Consider the following 19,640-nt stretch of genomic DNA (forward strand, 5'->3'; position numbering starts at 1 on the left):
GTATCATTGAGGAAAGTATAGACAAAAAAAAGTATCAAGGTTGTGGGGTTTTATTGTATTTTTTCCCTCTGGTACTCCAATAAGCACTGTCAATATTGTCTGCTGGGAAGGGTGGTTCTCTTTTTATTGCAAAACTGAAAAGTTGTCAGTCTATTTCATTGTCTTTCTCTTCTGACTTATCAGGGTGTCTCAGCATCCTTAATTGACTAGGAGACTTACTGGTTTTGAGGGGTTTCATTCTATAAATTGAGGTTTTCAGCACAAATGCTGCAGCATAAGGGTTAGCAGTGCTGGAAGACTGATAAAATTGCTCTGTAGATGGAAAGAAGTGATGTTAAAATATATGATATGACAAAAGTAGGTCTCTTAAAAGTCACGTGCAACATTTTACGTCTGGGCTAGTAGGAAAATTCCTGTCCTGTGATTATACAATTTTCTCTTCAGGTAGTAGTTCCATAGTGAGAGGGAAAGATGGATAAATCCTTGTTCCTTGTTAAAAGTTGCCTTTGCCTAAAATTTTGTCTGTAGGCCTCCAACCACACTGCTTACGGTGTGAATGGCAAATCCCAGTAGCTCACTTCGTGCCCAGACATAAGACAAGAGGTTCCCTGGTGGGAAGCAGCTACTCCAGCAGCTGTTGTCACCTGTGCACCTGTTCGTGTTCGAGCTGGTTCCTTTGCAGGCACTGCAGAGATGCACATGGTTTCTAGACCCTATGGACCTGGCCTGGCCAGCCTGTTGGGGTTTGAGGATGCAAAGAGAGACCAGTTCAGGTGGAGAGATGGCTGTACTGTGTGAGACAAATCTCCCATTGCCCAGGCAACTTCCCAACCCTCTTTGCATTAGAGGAGAGAATTCGCTGCTGGCTGTGCACCTCTCTGCACTGCTTCTGTGTTTAGTTCAGGTAGGTAAAGGTACCCAAAGGTGCAGCTGCTCACCAGTACTTCTCTCCTATAGAAAGAGACCCACGGAAATACAGAAACCAGGGAAGGAGAGACTGTGTGTCTTCAAAGTGCTCTGATCCTTCAATGTCTGAAAGAGGCATTTTTTGCTGGTGCTACAGGGCATCCTAAAAGAGTCTGGGCAGGGATGTTCCTGCAGAAGAGGATCTGTGCAGTGAGGAGAGACAGGAGCTCCGCTGCTTTCAGACTATGTTAGGGCCAGGAGGAATGTGGTTTTGTATGTGGCTGAGAACTCTTTGCTTCACTCCCTTTGAGTTTTACTTTTGAGTGTGGGTGTGAGCCTTAAAGTTCAGCAAAACCAGGTCATGTAAGACAAGATTTCCCTTCCAATTTGTCCCTAGGAAGGCAATGACTCAGAAAAGGCTGGCATTATGAAGGGGGCAGCTGTTAAGGCTGACCAGGTGTCTGTCAGGTCAGTAATAGAAAAGGGACCCTGGAGCTTTACCCTGTATTTGCTATGGTGATACAGCTTTCTGTTTGCATCTATAGAAAGGATACAAGGAAACATCAGGGGATCTTGGGTGCTATTCTGATAAACTCTAAAAATGTGATAAGTTCTTAATAATAAACAGATTTGGTCAGTGTTTTACTTGGTAGTCTATTTAGTAGAAGTGGGAGAGATTTTCCTTTTCCAAAATGATTTGCATGGTTGAAATATAGTTTGCATCCCAAAGAAGGAGGAAAAGGTGCTATTCTAATTCTATCCTGTAGCTAAGTCATCTTCCAAAGAAAAGAGATAAGGTCAGGTTGTTTTCTCTCCCTGCTCCTCTTCAGAAAGCTTGAAGACAAGACCTCCCCACTTCTCCAGCGTACAGAAAGCCTCAGACTGCAGGACTATCTTCTATATCTTTCCTTCTGGGAGCTCTTCCATTTCGTGCAAAGTACTTAAACATTAAAATTTAACCAGCGAGTAAAATTGAGGCTAAGATTCATTCAGGGATTCAAATGTAGGTGTCTCATATCAAAGAGTGCCTATTAGTGCCTTTACTATTGTGGTATTAGATAAAAGGGAGGAAAGGGACAGACCTGAGGAAGGTGGTGCAGGCATCTGTGCCTGAAAATACAGCTTTTCATTTCCTCTAGCTTTGATGAGATTTTCTAATGAAAAGCAAGTTAAATCAAGCTTCTGCATTCAACAAAATAGATAATTCATTTAGGTAAGAAGAATGAGCTAAGTGTTTTGCTAAGTGTCATTTTGACATGTGTTGGCTTGACCAACACTAGCTCTTAGTAGAGGACCAGTACAACTGTACTTATTTACTGTCCTAACATTGAGTCTTGCTGGGAGAAAGCCTGACTGCAGCCTACAGCGCTCACGGCACTGAAATCACTTCTTTTTTAAGGCAGCATAGAAACCAGCTGATCTGATTTATTCAGTGGCTTTTGTAGCTATGAGAAAGTACCTGACTCTCCCCTGGCTGGTGTAGGGATTGCTGCAACTGAAATCCTTTGCGCCTGCAGCCTGTCTGCATCTGAGATCCCCACTGCTGCTGCAGGGGGCTTGTGAGTGCAGGAGAGCAGGGCGAGGGTTCCCCAAAGGGGAGTCGTGCAGTGATGCAGCTCCGGATGGGAACACTTAACACACAACGTGACCACGGTTATGTAAGGACCATGGCTTATTAAACAGCCTCACTGGGGGCATGAAAAGCAGGAGCCTGATGAGATTTTGGTATGCTACGCTGGATTCCTTCCTGTCCATTGAGCCAGCAGTAATTAGGTCTTATTTATTTAGTTTTGGTGGGTGGTCATGTAAAACCACAACCTCCCGTCACACAAGGAGGATCTTCTCCATCCAGCGAGTGTGTCTGCTCACATGCAGCCAGCTCACTAGTGTTCCAGCAGCAATGCCTGTAACAAATTTTAAGACTTGCATGATTACAATTGAATTTAGTTTTGACCACTTAGTTTGTGTTTGATCAGTTGGGTGATGAGGAGACAGTTAAAGCTGCACGACACCTCTGTCATGTAAAGTTCAAATTGGTTTTGCTTTTTTCATGTTTTCCTTTTCCCCTTCAGCAGGAGGGTATAAAATGTTGCAGAGGCAATAGGAAGACACAGCCAGGGCATGGCTGGCTCATGATACACACGGGCTGGGAAAAGGTCCCTGTTGGAGACAAAGATTCTAATCTGCCAGAGTGTGTGGCATGTTTCAGGAGGGGGGGAACATGCAGGATTTTAAAACAGAGGTGGTCCAAGGTGCCCATAAATGCTTCAGAGGTCAGTTTTGGAGGTGTCTTGTGTCTGTTCCTTTTTGAATTTTGCTCCCCAAGTCCCACAGAGTGGGACTCACATGCAGCCCTGATTCGGCACTCGGTTGCTCTGGGTTTACACCACTGTAATACCAGTGATTTAAATAGCTTTTCATTGGCATAAAACTGTCACTGCATGACAGTGACTCAACCGTACAAAAAGCAAGGTAGTTGGCTTCACAAGCAGAATAAGAAACAATGGGCACATTCTTTGCAACAGTGCTAGCAAATACTCTTCTGAACAAGCAGCATATTCCAAATACATCAACTGTCTAAATACTACTATTTGGTAGGTAACTTACAGAGAATTGATGTTCCATAATCTATTTCTACAGCACCAAGTATGCATTTCATTTTACCTGCTCATCTGATCTCAGTTTTATTTACCTGTATGTCTGTGTATTGTATATGAATATTTTACAACCATGCTTGAAAGGAGTCACCAAAAGTTGTCTTTCCTGCTAAGCACTTCTACATTTACTCAGGGCTTAATGGGGGACAAGCAAATTCAGTCTTGTGCTACTCAGTATATCTGGTAATAATTATTATTTTTGTTTTGCAGAACCCCAGCTGAAAGGAATTGTGACAAGGTTATTCAGCCAGCAGGAATACTTCCTGCAGATGCACCCAGATGGTACAATTGATGGGACCAAGGACGAAAACAGTGACTACAGTAAGAAAAATTAGCCTGTTTTGCAACCCAATTACAATGAAATGCATCACCTAGTGGGTCTCACTTGTGCAGCTTCATTTTTGAAAAGCTCGAATTTGGAGGAAGACAGCTGTTTTCTGCACATTTCTTTCTATCTATCCTTCCCCTTTAAATCTTGCCAGTATAATTTCATATGTTTCCTCTCTGATCTTCTTCCCTCCTGCCCCGATTCTGTAACTGCCATCTGGGTGGGGTGGAGAATAAAACCCATGATTTGAATTGCTGCCAGAAGAGAAGGATTATATTTATACACATGCCACGTGGGTAAAGGATACGGGGAATTCTCTCTCCAAGGAGAAGAGGAGAAAATTGTTTTCACTATTTTAGCCTCAAAAATTCAGCAAGCATCAGGAATTTCTAGGCTGGAGAAAAGCAGCTGTTCACTGAAGTCTCGTGCTTTGAGGCTGGTGTAAAGGCTGAGGGTATCAAATAACCTTGTCAGAGGAGGTCATCTTTCAAAACCGTGTTCAAAGGAGTTGGGTTCGTGCTGGACAGCAAAGTGCACCAGAGGCACACAGTTTAAAATCCATTGCCATGTGCAGGAGCCACACTGGTTTAAATACATGCAAAGTAGTAGTCAGTCTTCCTTTTTAAGAAGAAGTTGTTTTGTTAATACCAAAGCTCTTCAAAAGGTTAAAAAAGGTGTAGAATATTTTCAGCAGCATCTCTGCGTTTCATAGGCATCAGAGTGATGCCCCTAAGTGGGCAGTTAAGCTCAGATCCTTGCTGCCCCAAATTGCATCAATAGAATAGGACTCAAGTCTTGCTTTGTCTTACCTATGTTGGTTTGGAGCTCCCTGTAACCCTGCTAAAGGGGTTTTTAACCTGGCCAGCATGGAATTTGGCTTCCCAGTCATTATTAGAGGTGAACAAAAGTTCATCTGTGTGGTAGGGTTGATGGAAGCAAGCTTCATGGACTTTGTAAAAGGAGGAGCCTGCTTGATTTGTGGACCCATTTTGCTCTAATTTAAGGAAGCTCCTAGCTGGATTGAAGGTGACATTTCTCCAGGAAGGCAGGGCCTGGGCTGCAGGTGAGGGTGTCTGTAGGGGTTCAACACACATGTCAGGGCATTGACATTCTCCTGTGAAGGTGCACTTGGACAGGGGTGCAAGGTGGCTGCAGCCCCACATCCGTGGTGTTTGCCCCATCCCCAGGAAGCTGCAGGGTGCTGTAGCAGGAGCATGGTGTGTTCTGGAGCTGCCCTGCTGCTGGGGGTCCATACAGGAGAGAGGAGCTGTGAGAAGATGGTGGCTGAAATTGCAGGTGGCTGGCAAAGCCCTTGTGGACTGACCCAAGAGGCTGCATCTACCAGAAACGTGGCCTGTATCAAATGCAAGTGTCAGGTTTTAGTCCTTTTTCATACACTGGTGTTGAACAAAGTAAATATTGGAAATTGCAGTAGCACAATTTCTGATTTATGTGCGGAGCAGGAGAATCTGTGGACTTCCACACACACACTTTTACTCTCAGAGACTCAGCAGGTCTCCTTCAAGAAGTGTCTGGCCTTGAGATACTCTCAGGCAGACACCAACACATGAGGTGAGTTCAGTGGGCTGTATTAGCTGCTTTTTCTTAAAGGAAGAAGACGTAGGCTGTTCTTAAACTGCAGAAAATCCCATTGGAGGCCTATTTGTCAAAAACATGGGAAGATATGCTAGAGATGACAGGGATTCATTGCCCTCATCTATCATGGAGGACTGAACAACAAAGTAATGGGCTTAAATGGGAGCAGGGATGAATTTAGGTAAACAGCAGAGAAATGTAAGAGCAGTTCAGCAATATTTCAGACTGACAGGGGAGATGAGGGAAGCTGCTGCACCCGCAGTGGATTCAGGGGAACCTCCTGAGTTCCTATGGCTGAGGTTGGGCCCCAATTTGTCCAAAGAGCTGTGATGTATATATCCCCCCAGGAATGTCAGAGATGAGTTTGGCCAGGTGCTGAGTACTTGAGAGCTGCTTCCACCCAGTCTTCTTAACTGGAAATAGATGGGCTGAAGTACCCTTCTAGAGTGTAAATTTGTCTGGTGAGATGGCAGCCCTGTCTCAGCAGCTTGGTGGGACAGGAGGTATCTCATTGAAGTGTGCCAAGCCACTGGCTCAAAGTCAGGGGCTGAGCTGGAAAGTTTAGGCAAGTTTTTGAGAGAAGATCGAAGCCAAAGAATTCCCCATTTTCTGATCTCAGGGGATCTCAAAAGAGGGAAAGAATCCAACCTGATAATATTTGGCTCCTGAAAATGAAATTAGGACTGTGCTTTATCCGATTTTATGTAACTTTTTACCACATAGTCTCCTCCATAAATCTTCAGCTTGAATGAACATTATAAACTATGTGAAGCTTCCAGTTACGGCTTCAAAACGAAATCACATTTTGCGCTTTGGAAGTGCCAAAATAAAGCTGAGTGTCTTTTTTTCTTTTCTCTTCCTCCAAAAATCTCAATTTTTTACCAGAAGAAAGTCAAAGTTACTTGTCTAAGTAAACAGCTTACAGATTCACTTCACTGCTGTTTTCTGTTTTGAAGTACTTCTCCAGAAGATTCCTGACCAGCCAGTCAGAAGTGTGTGCAAGAGCAAAACTCATCGAAGACTAGATAAATAATATTTTTCCATCCCTGAAGAGGGGTAGGTTAACTTGCATCCACAGCAGAGAAGGGCACTCTTGAGGGCCACAGGAGAAGATCCTTCCCACTGTAGATGACCATCTATTCTCCATGCAGAAGTCATCTTAGCACAGTTAAATACTGATGAACACCATCTTCCATACATTGCTTTGTGTTCTGTGTCCCCACACAGATTATTCAAATTAGCATTGTGAAAGGATGCATAATTTTCATGGAATTAGGAATTAGCTTGGTTTACTCTGGCAAAATAAATGTTTAAAATGAGACACACCATGTCCCTCAGATACATCTGATGCAATTAAAAGTTCTAATAAAAACCCAGTTATTTATACAAGAGGAACTGCTAATATTTAAGCAATTTTTCAATTAATTATTTGTTGCCCATTTTATGTGTGTTCTTGAAGCTGATGGCATTTATTTTCCACCTCCTCTCACTTAAAGAAAAAAAAAACCCAGAAGCCAATTTCTAATGGCATTTGAATGGGCATCCAGCCAGCTTCCCAGGAACCAGCACTTGGGACATCTGTTCCTTCTGCCATGCCGTTAGAGACATGCCATCTCAGTGTAAGCAAGGGGGCACATTCTCTGGCTGCTGGCATTGTGGTATGTGAAGAGTTTTCTTCCCACTGGAGTGCATTTTCATGGTGTATGAGGCCCCTGTTTGTGTTCTCAGGGTGATGTATGAACCCCGTCTTGGGGCAGTATCCTTTCCTTCCGGCTCCACTGATCTCAAATGGCCTTTCAGAGCTCACTGCTGCTGTCAGTGCTTGCATTATTACTGCTTTTCCGTGGGCTGAGCAGGATAATGCCCCTTCATTAGAGCAAGTGGCCTTCCTTGTCTGCCTATATAATCCTGCTGAACATCTGAAAAGCCTTGGCAAACGGACAGTACAGAAAGGATAGGTGAACTGGACTGACCAGGTCGAAACAGCCCAGCATATCTAGGATATTGCTTGGGGCTTTCCAGCCAGAAGCACAAAAAGATTAAGGAGGCTTGCATTTCAGCATCCCACTTGGGTTATCTTCAGCTGTGCAGAGCCTTGTCCAGTTCTTTCAGACATTTCCAGGAATGAGCTATTCCATAACCTCTTGTGTTCCAATGCTGCACTATTCTCCTTGCAGAGAATTTTCTTCATCCAGTCTTCATTTCTGTTTGAGGCTTTTGTTTAGTGCCTCTTCTCCTTTCATTGTGTTCCTCTGAGAAGAATCTGTCTGTGGCTTTCCTTTTTTTGAGCTAAGCAAATGCAGTTCCCTCTGTTTCTTCTTTCATATGTGTTGCACCAGAGCCTCTTGATCGTCTCAGCAGCTTTCCCCACTCCCCTCAGGGTCTTAATCCTCACCACCTCATGGTGCACTGAGGCTGCTGTTGCCCGTTGCATCTTCCATTAGTTCTTGTTATTCACGTGTAACACAAATGTCTTGCTCGAGAACAAATCACCTGTTACAGATGAGTTTAGCTCCTCTGACTTACTACTGTTTAAAGCTGAGCATATGTACCACACTTTGTATAGGGCAGATCTTGCCTCACTCTTCCATTTCTGTAGAGAACTTAGACCCATAGTGAAACATGCATTCAGAATTTAGCTGATAAATTACCATAACATAACAGTGACAACATACTCGTGGGTTTTGGACTGGAGTGTGCTAGAAGTAGTAGGGTCAGGCATAAATACTGCTAGTTGAAGATGGTAAGATGTAATGGAAGAAAAGGGGCACAAATATTCAACGTTTTCAGGTTTTATTTCCTTTTGCCCATGGGGTAAAAGAGCATGTCCCTTCCATGAAACAGCAGATGGCACAATATATGTGCCATTTGCATTTGAGAAACAGTTTTAAAAGCAGTTTTTAATTTTTCTGTTTTTCACATCAGCACACCCAGTGTCCAATTCTATTCTACCACAGCTAGTCCTCTTTCCCATTTTCAAATCTGGTGATTCAAATGAATCAGATTTTTTTTTCCTGACAAAGAATGAGACATCTTGCTTTTGAGGTTGATTGAGGGGTTCCCCCCCGTTTTTATATTCTTACAATAAAGCTTATAAGCTTTTAAATCTCTTCTAAACCAAGATGAAATACTTATTTGGAAGCATGATAATAAAAGGTATCAACTTCTATGAAGGTATTTCTAGATTTGATTGCAGACATAGCTCTGGGAATTTACGAAATCTTGATTGACCCAAACTGCTGGTTTTTTTAATAGAGGAAGATATTTGCTTTCTAAAACTTTTGGTTGCCAGTTACCTATGTCAGCTTTGTGTCCCTATGCTTGCCTGCCCACTTGCTCCCCTGCATTTGAGGAGATGCTCTGCCATGATGATGGGTGCAGCAGGGAGTTTGGGAACTGGCAGTGGTCCTCCTGCTGTAGCATAGCACTGTAGTATTGTTCCTGTGCTCCCTTTGCATGTAGAGGTGGAAAGAGATTTGGAAACATGTGGATGCTTCCAAGTGGAACTTCGCAACCAGTAATTCTGAGTGTTATCACCTTGCTGCCTAATGAATGCTTTGAACAATCTGTCACAAGTTTTCTATGCAAGACAAATTGGCTGTAGGAAATGAGTGATGATGCCCATTTTGTTTCATTATTAGCCATAATATGCTCTATTTTTCAGTAGGGGGAAGAAATAGGGAAGGGGAGTTGCTTATAGACTTGTTAATTGCAGAAGGTTTTAGACCTTCATGGTAGGGAGAAAGGGATAGGTAACACTTTTAATGCTGAGTAGTTGCTCTGGGGTGTGTTTGCCTTGTCTAGGGACAGTAGCAGAGTAGCACTGTCCTTGACTCCAATTACTCACAGACCAATACTCAGGCTGGACCGCATTTGCCATACACATCTATTGACATTCTCCCCCAGAAACACAAATACAGGCACTGGATTTGATAAGCCTTCAGCATGTGCTTTGATGTTTTACTGAATATGGTGCTTAAAAGCACAAGAAGGAGCTGAGAGTAGGGTTTTTTTCACTAGACTTGAGGTGCCTCCATTTTGGGGAGCTCATTGAGGGGAGTCCTCCAGTCTTCCTTGGGAATTAAGTGAAGAAAAAAATTATATTCATGTGTGCTGGAATTTATGGATCGTGTTTTGGAGACAACCTTGAAACCAGCTCAGCCAAGACACGTGGTAGATGTCCTGACCAAAGTGGCATTTCATATTCTTGTTTCAGGGCTGTTGTGTGGGAAGATAACTTGAGCGAAGTATTTCCGCTGTGTTTGTGCTTGTATTTCTGCCTGACCCTGTGCCCATCATTCTGTATCTTCAACTTCCTGGGATGAGTTCTAGTTAGCTCTTTGTAAGCTGAAGCACAAGGGATCTGGCAACATCTAAATACTCTTGTCCTATGAATCTCAGTAGAAACAAAGCTGTGCTAATGCTTCAGTGCTCAGTCTGTCAGTGGTAATAATAGTCTCTTCTTTGAGCCCATGCTGTAGGAAAGCTGACAGTACATTAATGTATATACTCATAGGAAGGGTCTTTCAATGAGATACAGGGTCTGCTGGGTGGGAATCAAGCAATAAAGTAATTAACCAGGAGGAAGTGGTAGCAATGCTTTAATCAGAAGGACTGCAGTAAAACTGAATAATGAAAGATCTTGTCCTCTTCTGTCCTCTCCAGTGCTGCTCCTGAATGGGGAGCAGTGCTGAAGTCCTGGAGTGGAGCACTATTTCTTGAGTTTCTTCATTCCCTTGACAGTCCAGGATCACATGGGCAAACACACAGTCAAGTTAATTTGCATCCTTCTGGCTGTGGTCACTGTCTGTGTACTCTTTTAGCATATGGCAAATACAGGAAAGTGTGACTAGGCTTAAATGTGTTTCAGGGTGAGCTAAACTGAGTTGTGTTGTTGTGTTTGCCACAGGCAAAGTCCTGTATATGTGCAGTTACCTTGGCTCAGCTGGCCCTCAGAAAGCCATCATGATGCACTCACTTGGGAGCACGGATGAGCCCTTGGCATTGCAAAGGCAGTGATCAGACAGACTGATGGGTGTGTTAAGGCATTTGGGAGGCAGCCAAACCCAGTACTTATAAAAATTTCCTGTCACCATCAGCTCCATGGCTGCAGTCCTTCCCTGTGGCTGGAAGCAGGATGGTTGATTCTAGTTCAGTCTCTTTTGTGAAGAGGCAGGAGTGGGGTGGGCTGGCCCTGGAGCAAAAGCAGCAGTGGCCATGCAGGGTGATGTGTCCCTAACATTTGCTTTTCTTTTCCTTCCACAGCCCTTTTCAATCTAATTCCTGTGGGTCTTCGCGTGGTGGCAATCCAAGGGGTGAAGGCAGGTCTATACGTTGCCATGAACGCTGAGGGATATCTCTACAGCTCAGTAAGTACTTTGCACTGTTGGGCTCCTGGAGTGCCTTGGTTTTGTGGGTGGGAGGAAGCAGACTGCGCTGGGACTTCCAGCTTTTTCTGAAAACAGTCACATATCAGCAAACCTTTAAAAGCAAGAGCAGCGGGAGCTGGTGCAAGGCCATGCAATATTCACTTTAAAGTGTCTCCACAGAGAACTGTGGCAATAATTCCTGACCTGTGAAGATACACTTTCTGTTCCTTTGAGTACATACTTAACGTAGGTCACGTTGTAGAGGAGGTTGTGTAGAGTTGGTCATACTCTGATTTCACATTTGTGAAATGGCATGGACTCAATGGGATTGCTTCTGAATTGCACTCAGATACCTGATCATAGGTGGTGCCCCAATGGGTCATATTCTGCTTTTGACTGCAGTGTAAATCCACAGCAATACCCTGACTCCTTAAAAAGGGTTCTGGACTATTCTGTTGGCAGAAATTCCCTGTATTTGTGTGGTCTTTTTAATGCACATAAAAGATAAGTGCAGCAGTTTTTGCCGACTAATTCCCTTATAACTTTCTTAGATGGCATGAAAGGGCATGAGGTTATTCATAAGATTCTCATTTAAAGTAAGTAATTGATTTTCACAGTGAATAATTGATTTGGTGATTTATTAAATATGGCAGCCCTTTGCCAGAATTTTTATGCTTCAAATAACTTTGTTCTAGTTCTACATAGTAAAAAGTGATAGTTAATAATACACTTCTCATTTCTGTAGTTATGATAGCTTTACAGTGTATAGCCAGATTCTTATCTTGTCTGCCTTTGTGTAAGTTTACAGTGCAGCGATTCTGCTCTTGTCTGGGCACTTACTTTGCTTTAAAAGTGTATGTGAGCATGGAGATGGGACCACTGAAAAGACAGCAGCTGGGGTTGCTCTATGCAATTTTTCTGTCTTCCATCTTTTTTCCTGGTCAGTTTTATACCCCTAAATGATTGGGATTTACCCTTTTCCCTTGAGATGTAACAAGGCTCTGTCTCCCCAGCAGCTCAGGGTAGAAAACAAGTGGATGTGTTAGTATGCCTGGCGAGATAGGTCTCAAAACTGGCTGCTTGTCAAGAAGAGACAGAGATCAATCTGGATCTCTGTGGATGCCAGACGCTTCCTGTTCTTTCATAGCCCAGTAAACATAATTGACTGCTTCTAAATAAATTAAATTGCTTTACTAACAATGAAAACTTCCTCTTTTTGTAAAGCTATCAGAGTCCTAAAGGTAATACCAAGCATGGTGTGGTACTGCATTATTGTGCACGTGTTCCTCTGGGTACATTGTCAGGGGCTCAGGACTGCTGCTTTGCCCTGTTTGTGCAGTGCAGAACAGGGTTCTGGCCCAGTGCTGAGGCTCCTTGTACCACCAGTGTCCTGTAAATGAGGATTGCAGGAAATCAGAGTGTGTCACAGAGCCACAGCCAGCCAACAGGGTCTTCTTGGACCAATGAGTGGTCACTATTTTCTGAAAAAATAGTGCAGGGGAGGGAAAGGTGTGGGTCTTGGGCAAAAGAAGAAACAGAGAGTTGGAAAAATGATGTTTGACAGCTGAGAGACTGGAGAAGATGCAGAGAAAAAGTATCTCTTTCTAGTAGTGGTGAGACACGATATAAAGGGTGGGAGGGACACACCAAGAAGTGGTGGTCGGCAGGAAGACCATGTTGTTCAGGAAGCATATCTGTTAGTCATTTCAAGGATCCTAAAAGGCACCAGATCATACATGTATTCAAGTGAGGGTGGTTTAATGGGGCCTGCTTATTTCCAACAAGTGTGCCTGTCTTGAGTAGGAAGGTTAATCAGGGAAGGCTGATGGGGAAGGATGCACTGTGATGGCTGGTGGCTAAAGAAGCGAACCTCATAATATGCCACAGCTTGATGGCATTGAGCTCTGTCTGAGCTAGTAAGAGTGAAACTGTTCATTTTATCAATGGGATCCAAGGTTTCTGCTTGCAGTAAAAGGGTGATACTGGACCGTTTCTACTCCAGGGTGATGGAACTTTTTGGATATTTTCCCTGTGATGACTGGTGGCTCTGTCTTTGTCTTGCAGCAGTAAATCAATGAATTCACTGTGCTTGGGAGCAAACCCCAAGGCAAGAAAATAGAAAATTTGTGGATAAAGTGTGTTAGGAGCAGGGAGTGTGGGTCAAGCTCATTGTAAAGGACAAGGGATGAGATCAGGATGCCATGAAAGAACTGGATATGTCTGAGAAGAGCTCCACCTGTTCAGGCAGTCTCTTTTGGCTGCTGCAGCTTTCCTTGTGGGGTGAGGGTCCCTAGGTTGTGCTGCCTGGACCTCATTGTTGACCACCCCAAGGGACACGTTGTCCCTGCTCTTTGCTTAGCAGACCCTAAACTACAGCTTTTCTGTCTCTGTGCATGTACGTGTCTTTTTTCACTAGCCTTTTTTGGGGGATTTCTGAAAAAAATGGGTCAACATTCCCCACGGATATTATTCACTCACACAGACCAATTGATAAATGAATTGCTTGGGTGCCTTCCATGCTGCATGGAAACCCTGCAAGGACTTCTTAGAACACCCTCAAGTCTAGGACTGGTTTTAGATAAAATTGTCCAGGGTAATGGGTTTTGTTTGTTTGTTTGTTTTTGGTTTGGTTTGGGGTTTTTCCCTCCTCTTGAACCCAGATTGATGCTGTAACTGAACATGTCATCGCTGTGGGTTTGTTTTGGTTTTGTTTTGTGGGGTTTTTTGATGATATTTAATCTCTCTGTGACAGCTGAGGTCTTGGCTGACATCTTCTGCCCTGGATCAAACCACGGGCTGTTATCAGCCTGGTCTTAGGGATGGTTTGTGCCAGCTCCTGAGTTTGGGCCAATGGGCTCTTGAATGAATGGGCTTAGAATAACCAGCCCCTGAAAAAAGTCTTTCTGGTGTTGATTAGCACAGAAGTAGGGCTGAGTAGAGTCCTCTAAAGCCAAACGTGGTGAGACAGCGTTTTGAGGAAACATGTGAGACTTTCTGATGGGCTCGGCTACATTGATACCTTCAGCAATGAGTTTCCTCATCCCTACCTCATTTGTTCAGGTAGGGATAGTGTGAGGTTGGGTTGCTGGGTTGAAGCCAACCATATATTCCTAGCCAGCTTTAGAGGCCTAAATTTATTAGATGCTAAACCTTCTTTGTTTGGGAAGCAGCTGTTGGGACTTGTGCGCTGTTTACTTACACAAGATACCTGATTTTGTTTCCCCCAGACTAAGTTATTGCTGTCTCTGAGGTCGACATGGGAATTAGGTAATAAGTAGACAAGAAAGTCATGTTTTGGTTGGAGGCATCCTGCTTTGCAGAAAGTAGGATGCAAGCCACTGTCTGCATAGCAAGCTTGCAGAGTCATGGTTTATTCACTTTTGATTTCCTGTAATGTACAGCGGCTCTGAATTCCCCGATGGTGCACAAAGGTTTCAGTCAGCACCTGTTCTGGGGAGGGGCATGACTCTCTGGAAGACCCACTGTTAGCATTTGATGGCAAAGTAAAAATGCACAGAATGAATGAAGGGCAATGGGTATAACTTGTCTGTGGTGTCTCAGCACTTGGGAAACTGAGACCAAGGGCTGGTTGTTGCACAGGATTCAGAAACATGGAATAAAGAGGTCTGTCCCACTCCAGTGAGTTTACAGCCTAATTGTAATGGGAGAAGACACAGAACATGCTCTCCTGTCTGTCTGGAGTTAATAGTTCCACCAGAAAATTAATTCCCACTCCTGTGTAACTTTTCTTTGTGAAGTTTCTCTCCTTGGTTCTCATCTTACCCTCTATTATGACTGCAACAACTCACAGGGGCATGGGAAAGGGACTGTCTGTGAATTGTCTGGCTGGGAGGCAAACCTGGTTCTCCTGGAGCAAATCTTTGTCATGGGGCTGTAGAGTCTCCACAGGTCTACCCAATCACTCCAAGTATGCTGAAAGTGCAGCTCTCAATATGATGATATGTATAATTCAGTGGCATTGCAGCTGGGATTGGTTTTGCCCCAAGTGCAAAACACTTCTCTTCTAAAATGTATTGCCCTCAGATATTCCTTGTTGTTTAGCTCAGAATTCTAATTATTTTTTAAATGGCAAATTGTGATACATAATTTATTGGGAAGACTTAGAAAACACTATCAGAGATAGAGAACATAGAGGAAAAAAAAATGGGTCGCTTACAAGAGCTCACTGTGGTTTTTCAGTATAAACCTGTGAGTTTGAAATGCTGAAATTAGAGCCTGAATCACTTCGAAGATTCCTGCTAATAAGGGAATGATTAAAAAAAAAATCTAAGCAGCATTGAGAAAACTCCAGTCACGCTAAAAGCTTAGTGTGTCTTTCCATTTTCTTTTCGTCTCCTTCTTTTCTGCTTTATCATTTTGCATAATAAACACGTCTTGCATAAGAACAAACAAGCATCTGGGGAAGTATGTATGTTAACTGTATTTTTAATCTGCTTGCAATGCTATAACTATTTTGCTACAACTCCTCTAGGGTTGCTGCACTCCTGTTTACATCACTCCAGGGTCAGGGGCTGGAATCAATAATGTTGCATTCTCTCCCCTGATAGGCTTGGGGCATTAAACCCGCTCCTGCCAATGCTGTTTCTTTAATCCCCGTTTGACTCCTGTGGTACTAGTTGATTTGGTCAGAAGTACAGTTAGGCCAGGCAAGTGTCCTGGACATTTTGCAAGTCATACAAGAAAGCACGCTTGCTGGGGGAATTCCCTAGTTTACATGCCTCATTAGGGAGCCAGGTCAGTGGAGAGAGAGAGAAATGTCTCCAAAGGCAAAGCACAGCTGGAGACCGATGTAATGTGCTTTTAATTTCTCTCCAGAGTATCTGCTTTTCTTCCCTGGCTGTTTAAAGGGGCTCGCTGAATGAAGGTATTAACTGGGAGATATAAAACTCCTCCTGTTTCCTGACTTATTCATAGATATGGAAACAAAATTGATACTCAAGGAAGCAGCTGTTCTGAGAAGAGCCAGCCCCTGGGAGCAGATTCCTGCCTTGCATCAAATGTTCCTAAAGTTCAGCTCCTGGCAGGCACCCTGGCATGCCACCCTTGTAGCGTGGAAATTTGTAAATACAGCTGTCATTAATAAAGAGGTCCCTTTTCTGCTGCTGAGTTGCTGCCATCCATGTTGTTCTGCTCCTAAGGTGAGGAGAGTGGCACAGTGAAATTCTGTGGCTTTTAGGGAGCAGGTTTCTCATCTGGTATCTTGTTGAAGTACCTGTATTCCCTGAACTTACCAGCGCAGCACCGTGGCGCGGCTCCCTCAAGGAGGGGTGGGACTGTGTGCCCCTTGTATTCACATCTGGGATGAGTTAGATCAGACTTCGCTGTTCAAGCAAGAGACCTTCAGAGGACAAAATCAGTACCAGCAGGGCCTAATCCTGCTTTTCTAGCTGCTGTTACCTTGTCTTATCTGATAGCAATACAAATTATAAAGGATAAGTAAGCTTTAATAGAGATACTTCTCGTAGCCTTAGTTGCACAGGTTATTTAGGAACCTGAAATGATCTACCTAACACCAGCTGGAGGAGCAGGGATGGGATGTTCTCCTTTGTGAGCAGTGGTCTGTCGGTGCTGGGATGCATTATGATCTTTTGTTGAAATTTCATTTTGGAAGAAAATGGGGGGAAAATGCTTCAGTCAGAGGTGCTGACTCATCTCGTTTTGATGTTTCCCCAAAGAAACATTACAGATTCTCATTTTGAAAGAACTTTAGAGTGGTTTATATTGCCTTATCATTCCTAATGAAATCAGAACAAAATGTTTAGATTTTGGTGGAGCATCTTGATCCCACATGATTGCCTTGAAATTTGGAGGGAGGGTAGAACACCGGCAGGGAGGGGTTGCTGTAAATTAAAGTGCAGGCAAGAGTAGAAATCAGAGATGAATCAGTGGAGGCTGCCATATTCTGCACAGTGTTTCTTTTGCTGATTTCCTTGAGGCCAGACAGGCCTAACCATGGATAAGCAGGTAGGCAAAGCCTTTGGAGCAGGTGCTAGGCAGCAGTAGTGTTGCATAGAACTTGCCCGTTTTTGTCCTGTGTGTTGTGTGTGATCAGTTAACCACTCTAGGGGAAATGATGAGGTTAAAGCAGAACAGTCAGTGGCAATACAGTGTTTGAGTTGGATTTTGGAAGGAAACTCTTAACACGTGTCTAGACTGAGGGCAGGACAGTGTGCGGTGAAGTCCCTGTTTAGCAGAAATGGTGTGCAAGTGGAGCATTTATCCCAGCAGGTAAAAATCAAAAGATGACTGTCAAAATGTCCTTCTGGAGATGCATTTACAGCAGAAATCCCTTTCATTGCCATTCTTTTGCATCCTGCTAGCTGGGGGGTGCAAGACTGACTGATAACTGAGCTTCTCTCTCTGCTACCTGCCTAGTATTTGGCTTTTCCTAGAACTCTCTAGGCTGCTTTGCTTGTTTTTAACACCATTTATCCAGTGTCTATTTTAAAATTAATTTATTGTCAAATAATTTGTCTTTTGTCTGTTTTCCAGAAGCAAAACCTAGAGAGAACTCCAGGATATCCAGGGTTACAGTGGGACTACCATTAACATTTTATTTTGTAGTGGAGGGAGGACAAGTATTGTCCTTCCTGGGTCCAGGACACTGATATGAAGAGAAACAAGGAAAGTTTTGAGTGAGGCTATGTTTGACTGAGGTCAGGTGTGTATTAATGAAATTATTTGGATCTCCTTTCTAATCATTCCAAACTCAAATACAGAATGGGTAAAACTAGGAAGTGGTGTGCCTTTGCCAAACAGTGACTAACAGCTCTGGAGGTGAAAGCTGGAGAGAGGCTAAAAAACCCAAGGAAGAAACTTTACTGACTGTGTGCATGTAATTGTAACTGGGAGCCAAGTGATAGAAAACTTTTAATATGGGAAACATTGAGTTGTAATGCAGTTTTCCAAGGAAAAGGAAGAGAGACAGTCCCTAGGCTGTTTCAAGCCAGACTAGCTGGAACAGTGGGGAATGTAGGGTACTGTAGCAGAAAGGCCTGGGTGGGAGCCTGAACTATCCCTGCTTTTCTGTCAAAGGGTGATGTCCTGACTATGCACCTGCAAAACAAAAATAACTTTATTGAGGTCTCTGAATCATGGGAACTCAATTCAGGTACTATAAATTCTTGTTATCATGCATCCCAAGATACAGGGCTGGCTTCTGGCACAGGACCCCCCTGAAACTGGTGAAGTAGACATGCATAGCAGGAGTTACAAACCTGGCCTGAAATGTGCGTGTACAAGATCTAGTTCAGGGAAGTGCTGGAATTACACCTTGGTGCTTTTGTGAATCTGTGTTCCCTGATGACCCCTGTCGCAGGGACGGAGGCTATGGGGATTACCAGCCTCTCCAGTTGCCTCATTTGGCATCTTTCTGAATGAGACGCTCCATGCTGCAAGGAAAACTCCAAATCTACCCATCTTCTCTTGCAGGGCATCCATTTTTGAAAGGATGCACAGGGTGGAAGGGGTCTGTGTGTGCTGCTATCCCTGCTCTGATGTGTTATGAGGTGGTGTGTGCTGACAAGCGTGCTCGGCTCTGCAGAGGTGTGGGATGGCCAGCGAGCTGTGGCAGGAGCCTGGGAGCTGTGTGCGAGCGGGGAGGAGCTCAGGGGCACCTTGCCAGCAGCACCGCCCAAAGGCAGCAGAGCAGGAAGGCAGGACACAGCTCTGGATCTGCTCCAGGGCCTCCTGAGCCTCGCCTGGTCCTTGCATTTGGCCTCATGGCATCTGAGGTGTGCCAGGGTGGCACTGCAAAGACTGTGTCCTGTGCATGCTGGCCCTGTGACAGGGCTTGGAGGGCACTGGGAAAGCAGCCTGCAGCAGAGGCAGGGCCTGTCCTGCTCCCCCACCACAGCCACTGCCAGAGGGACTGACTTTTTTTAAAAAATATGCCCAACGCTTCTGGGAGACTGAAAATGTCAACCTTGAGGGGAAATGGCTGAGTGTGTCAGGTCTGCTGGTTGTTTATTTCTAGGGCATTTAATTATATTAGTCAACTTGTAAATTTTTAATGAATGAATATCTGCTGTAACACCTGGGTTTTTTTCCATGGGTTTTTTTGCCTCTGGAATGGTACGGGAGTTCTAGGATGGGGCCCACAGGGTTTTGAGATGATGCCACCCAACACCATGGAGACAGGCACATTCTTCAGAAGTCCTTGGTTCTTTAGGGCAGAAAGTTGACACAAGACAATCATTATTACGGTAGAGGCTTTGCTTCACCCTGGACCTTCTGCAGAGCAGGTCAGTTTAGCAATCATCCCAAACCCACTGCAGCACAGTTAGTTTAACTAATGTCCTGCAGAGCAGGTTGTTTCACACGTTGACCTTTACCTGAGCTCAAACACATACAAGGCTCATTCACCCCAGCAGCTGGTCCTTGTCCTGCCCAGGAAGTTGTGACAGTGCAGGATAACAAGCAGGACACTGCATGTGCTTGCACATTCCTGTTTGTGCTGTCAGTAATTCTGATCAGCCTGTGGGCTCGGGACCCCTTTAGAGAAGTGTTAGTTACCCAATGGCCGTGGTTCATGGCCACCAGCCTCACACAATGGTGCGGTGCAGGAGGCAGTAGAGGGTGTAATCATAGATGCAGGATTATGAGAAATTGGGGATTTTGAGAATTCCAGTACTAAAGTCATGGCCTCTTCTGCATCATGAATAAGAGCAGAAAATCCTCGCTTGGCTGGAGGCTGAGCCCAGACAGGATGATTCAGAGCAGAGTTTGGACTTGCAGCTTGGTCCTTCTTTACCAAACTTAAAT

The 19,640-nt window shown here is 44.2% G+C and overlaps 1 protein-coding gene across 1 annotated transcript in view; it reads left to right on the plus strand.

The window, feature by feature from the left end:
- The window catches only part of FGF12 (fibroblast growth factor 12), a gene marked incomplete at both ends in the record, with an annotated part of 99,035 nt that overhangs the window by 17,335 nt on the left and 62,060 nt on the right, over positions 1-19,640 (plus strand). The window contains 2 exons of the mRNA XM_082287956.1: positions 3,774-3,884; positions 10,753-10,856. Of these exons, the coding sequence (XP_082144082.1) occupies positions 3,774-3,884; positions 10,753-10,856 (215 nt within the window). The remainder of the gene's footprint in view (positions 1-3,773; positions 3,885-10,752; positions 10,857-19,640) is intronic.

The sequence above is a fragment of the Coloeus monedula genome, assembly GCF_965178545.1.
Source record: "Coloeus monedula genome assembly, chromosome: 10".
Taxonomy (NCBI): Eukaryota; Metazoa; Chordata; class Aves; order Passeriformes; family Corvidae; genus Coloeus; species Coloeus monedula.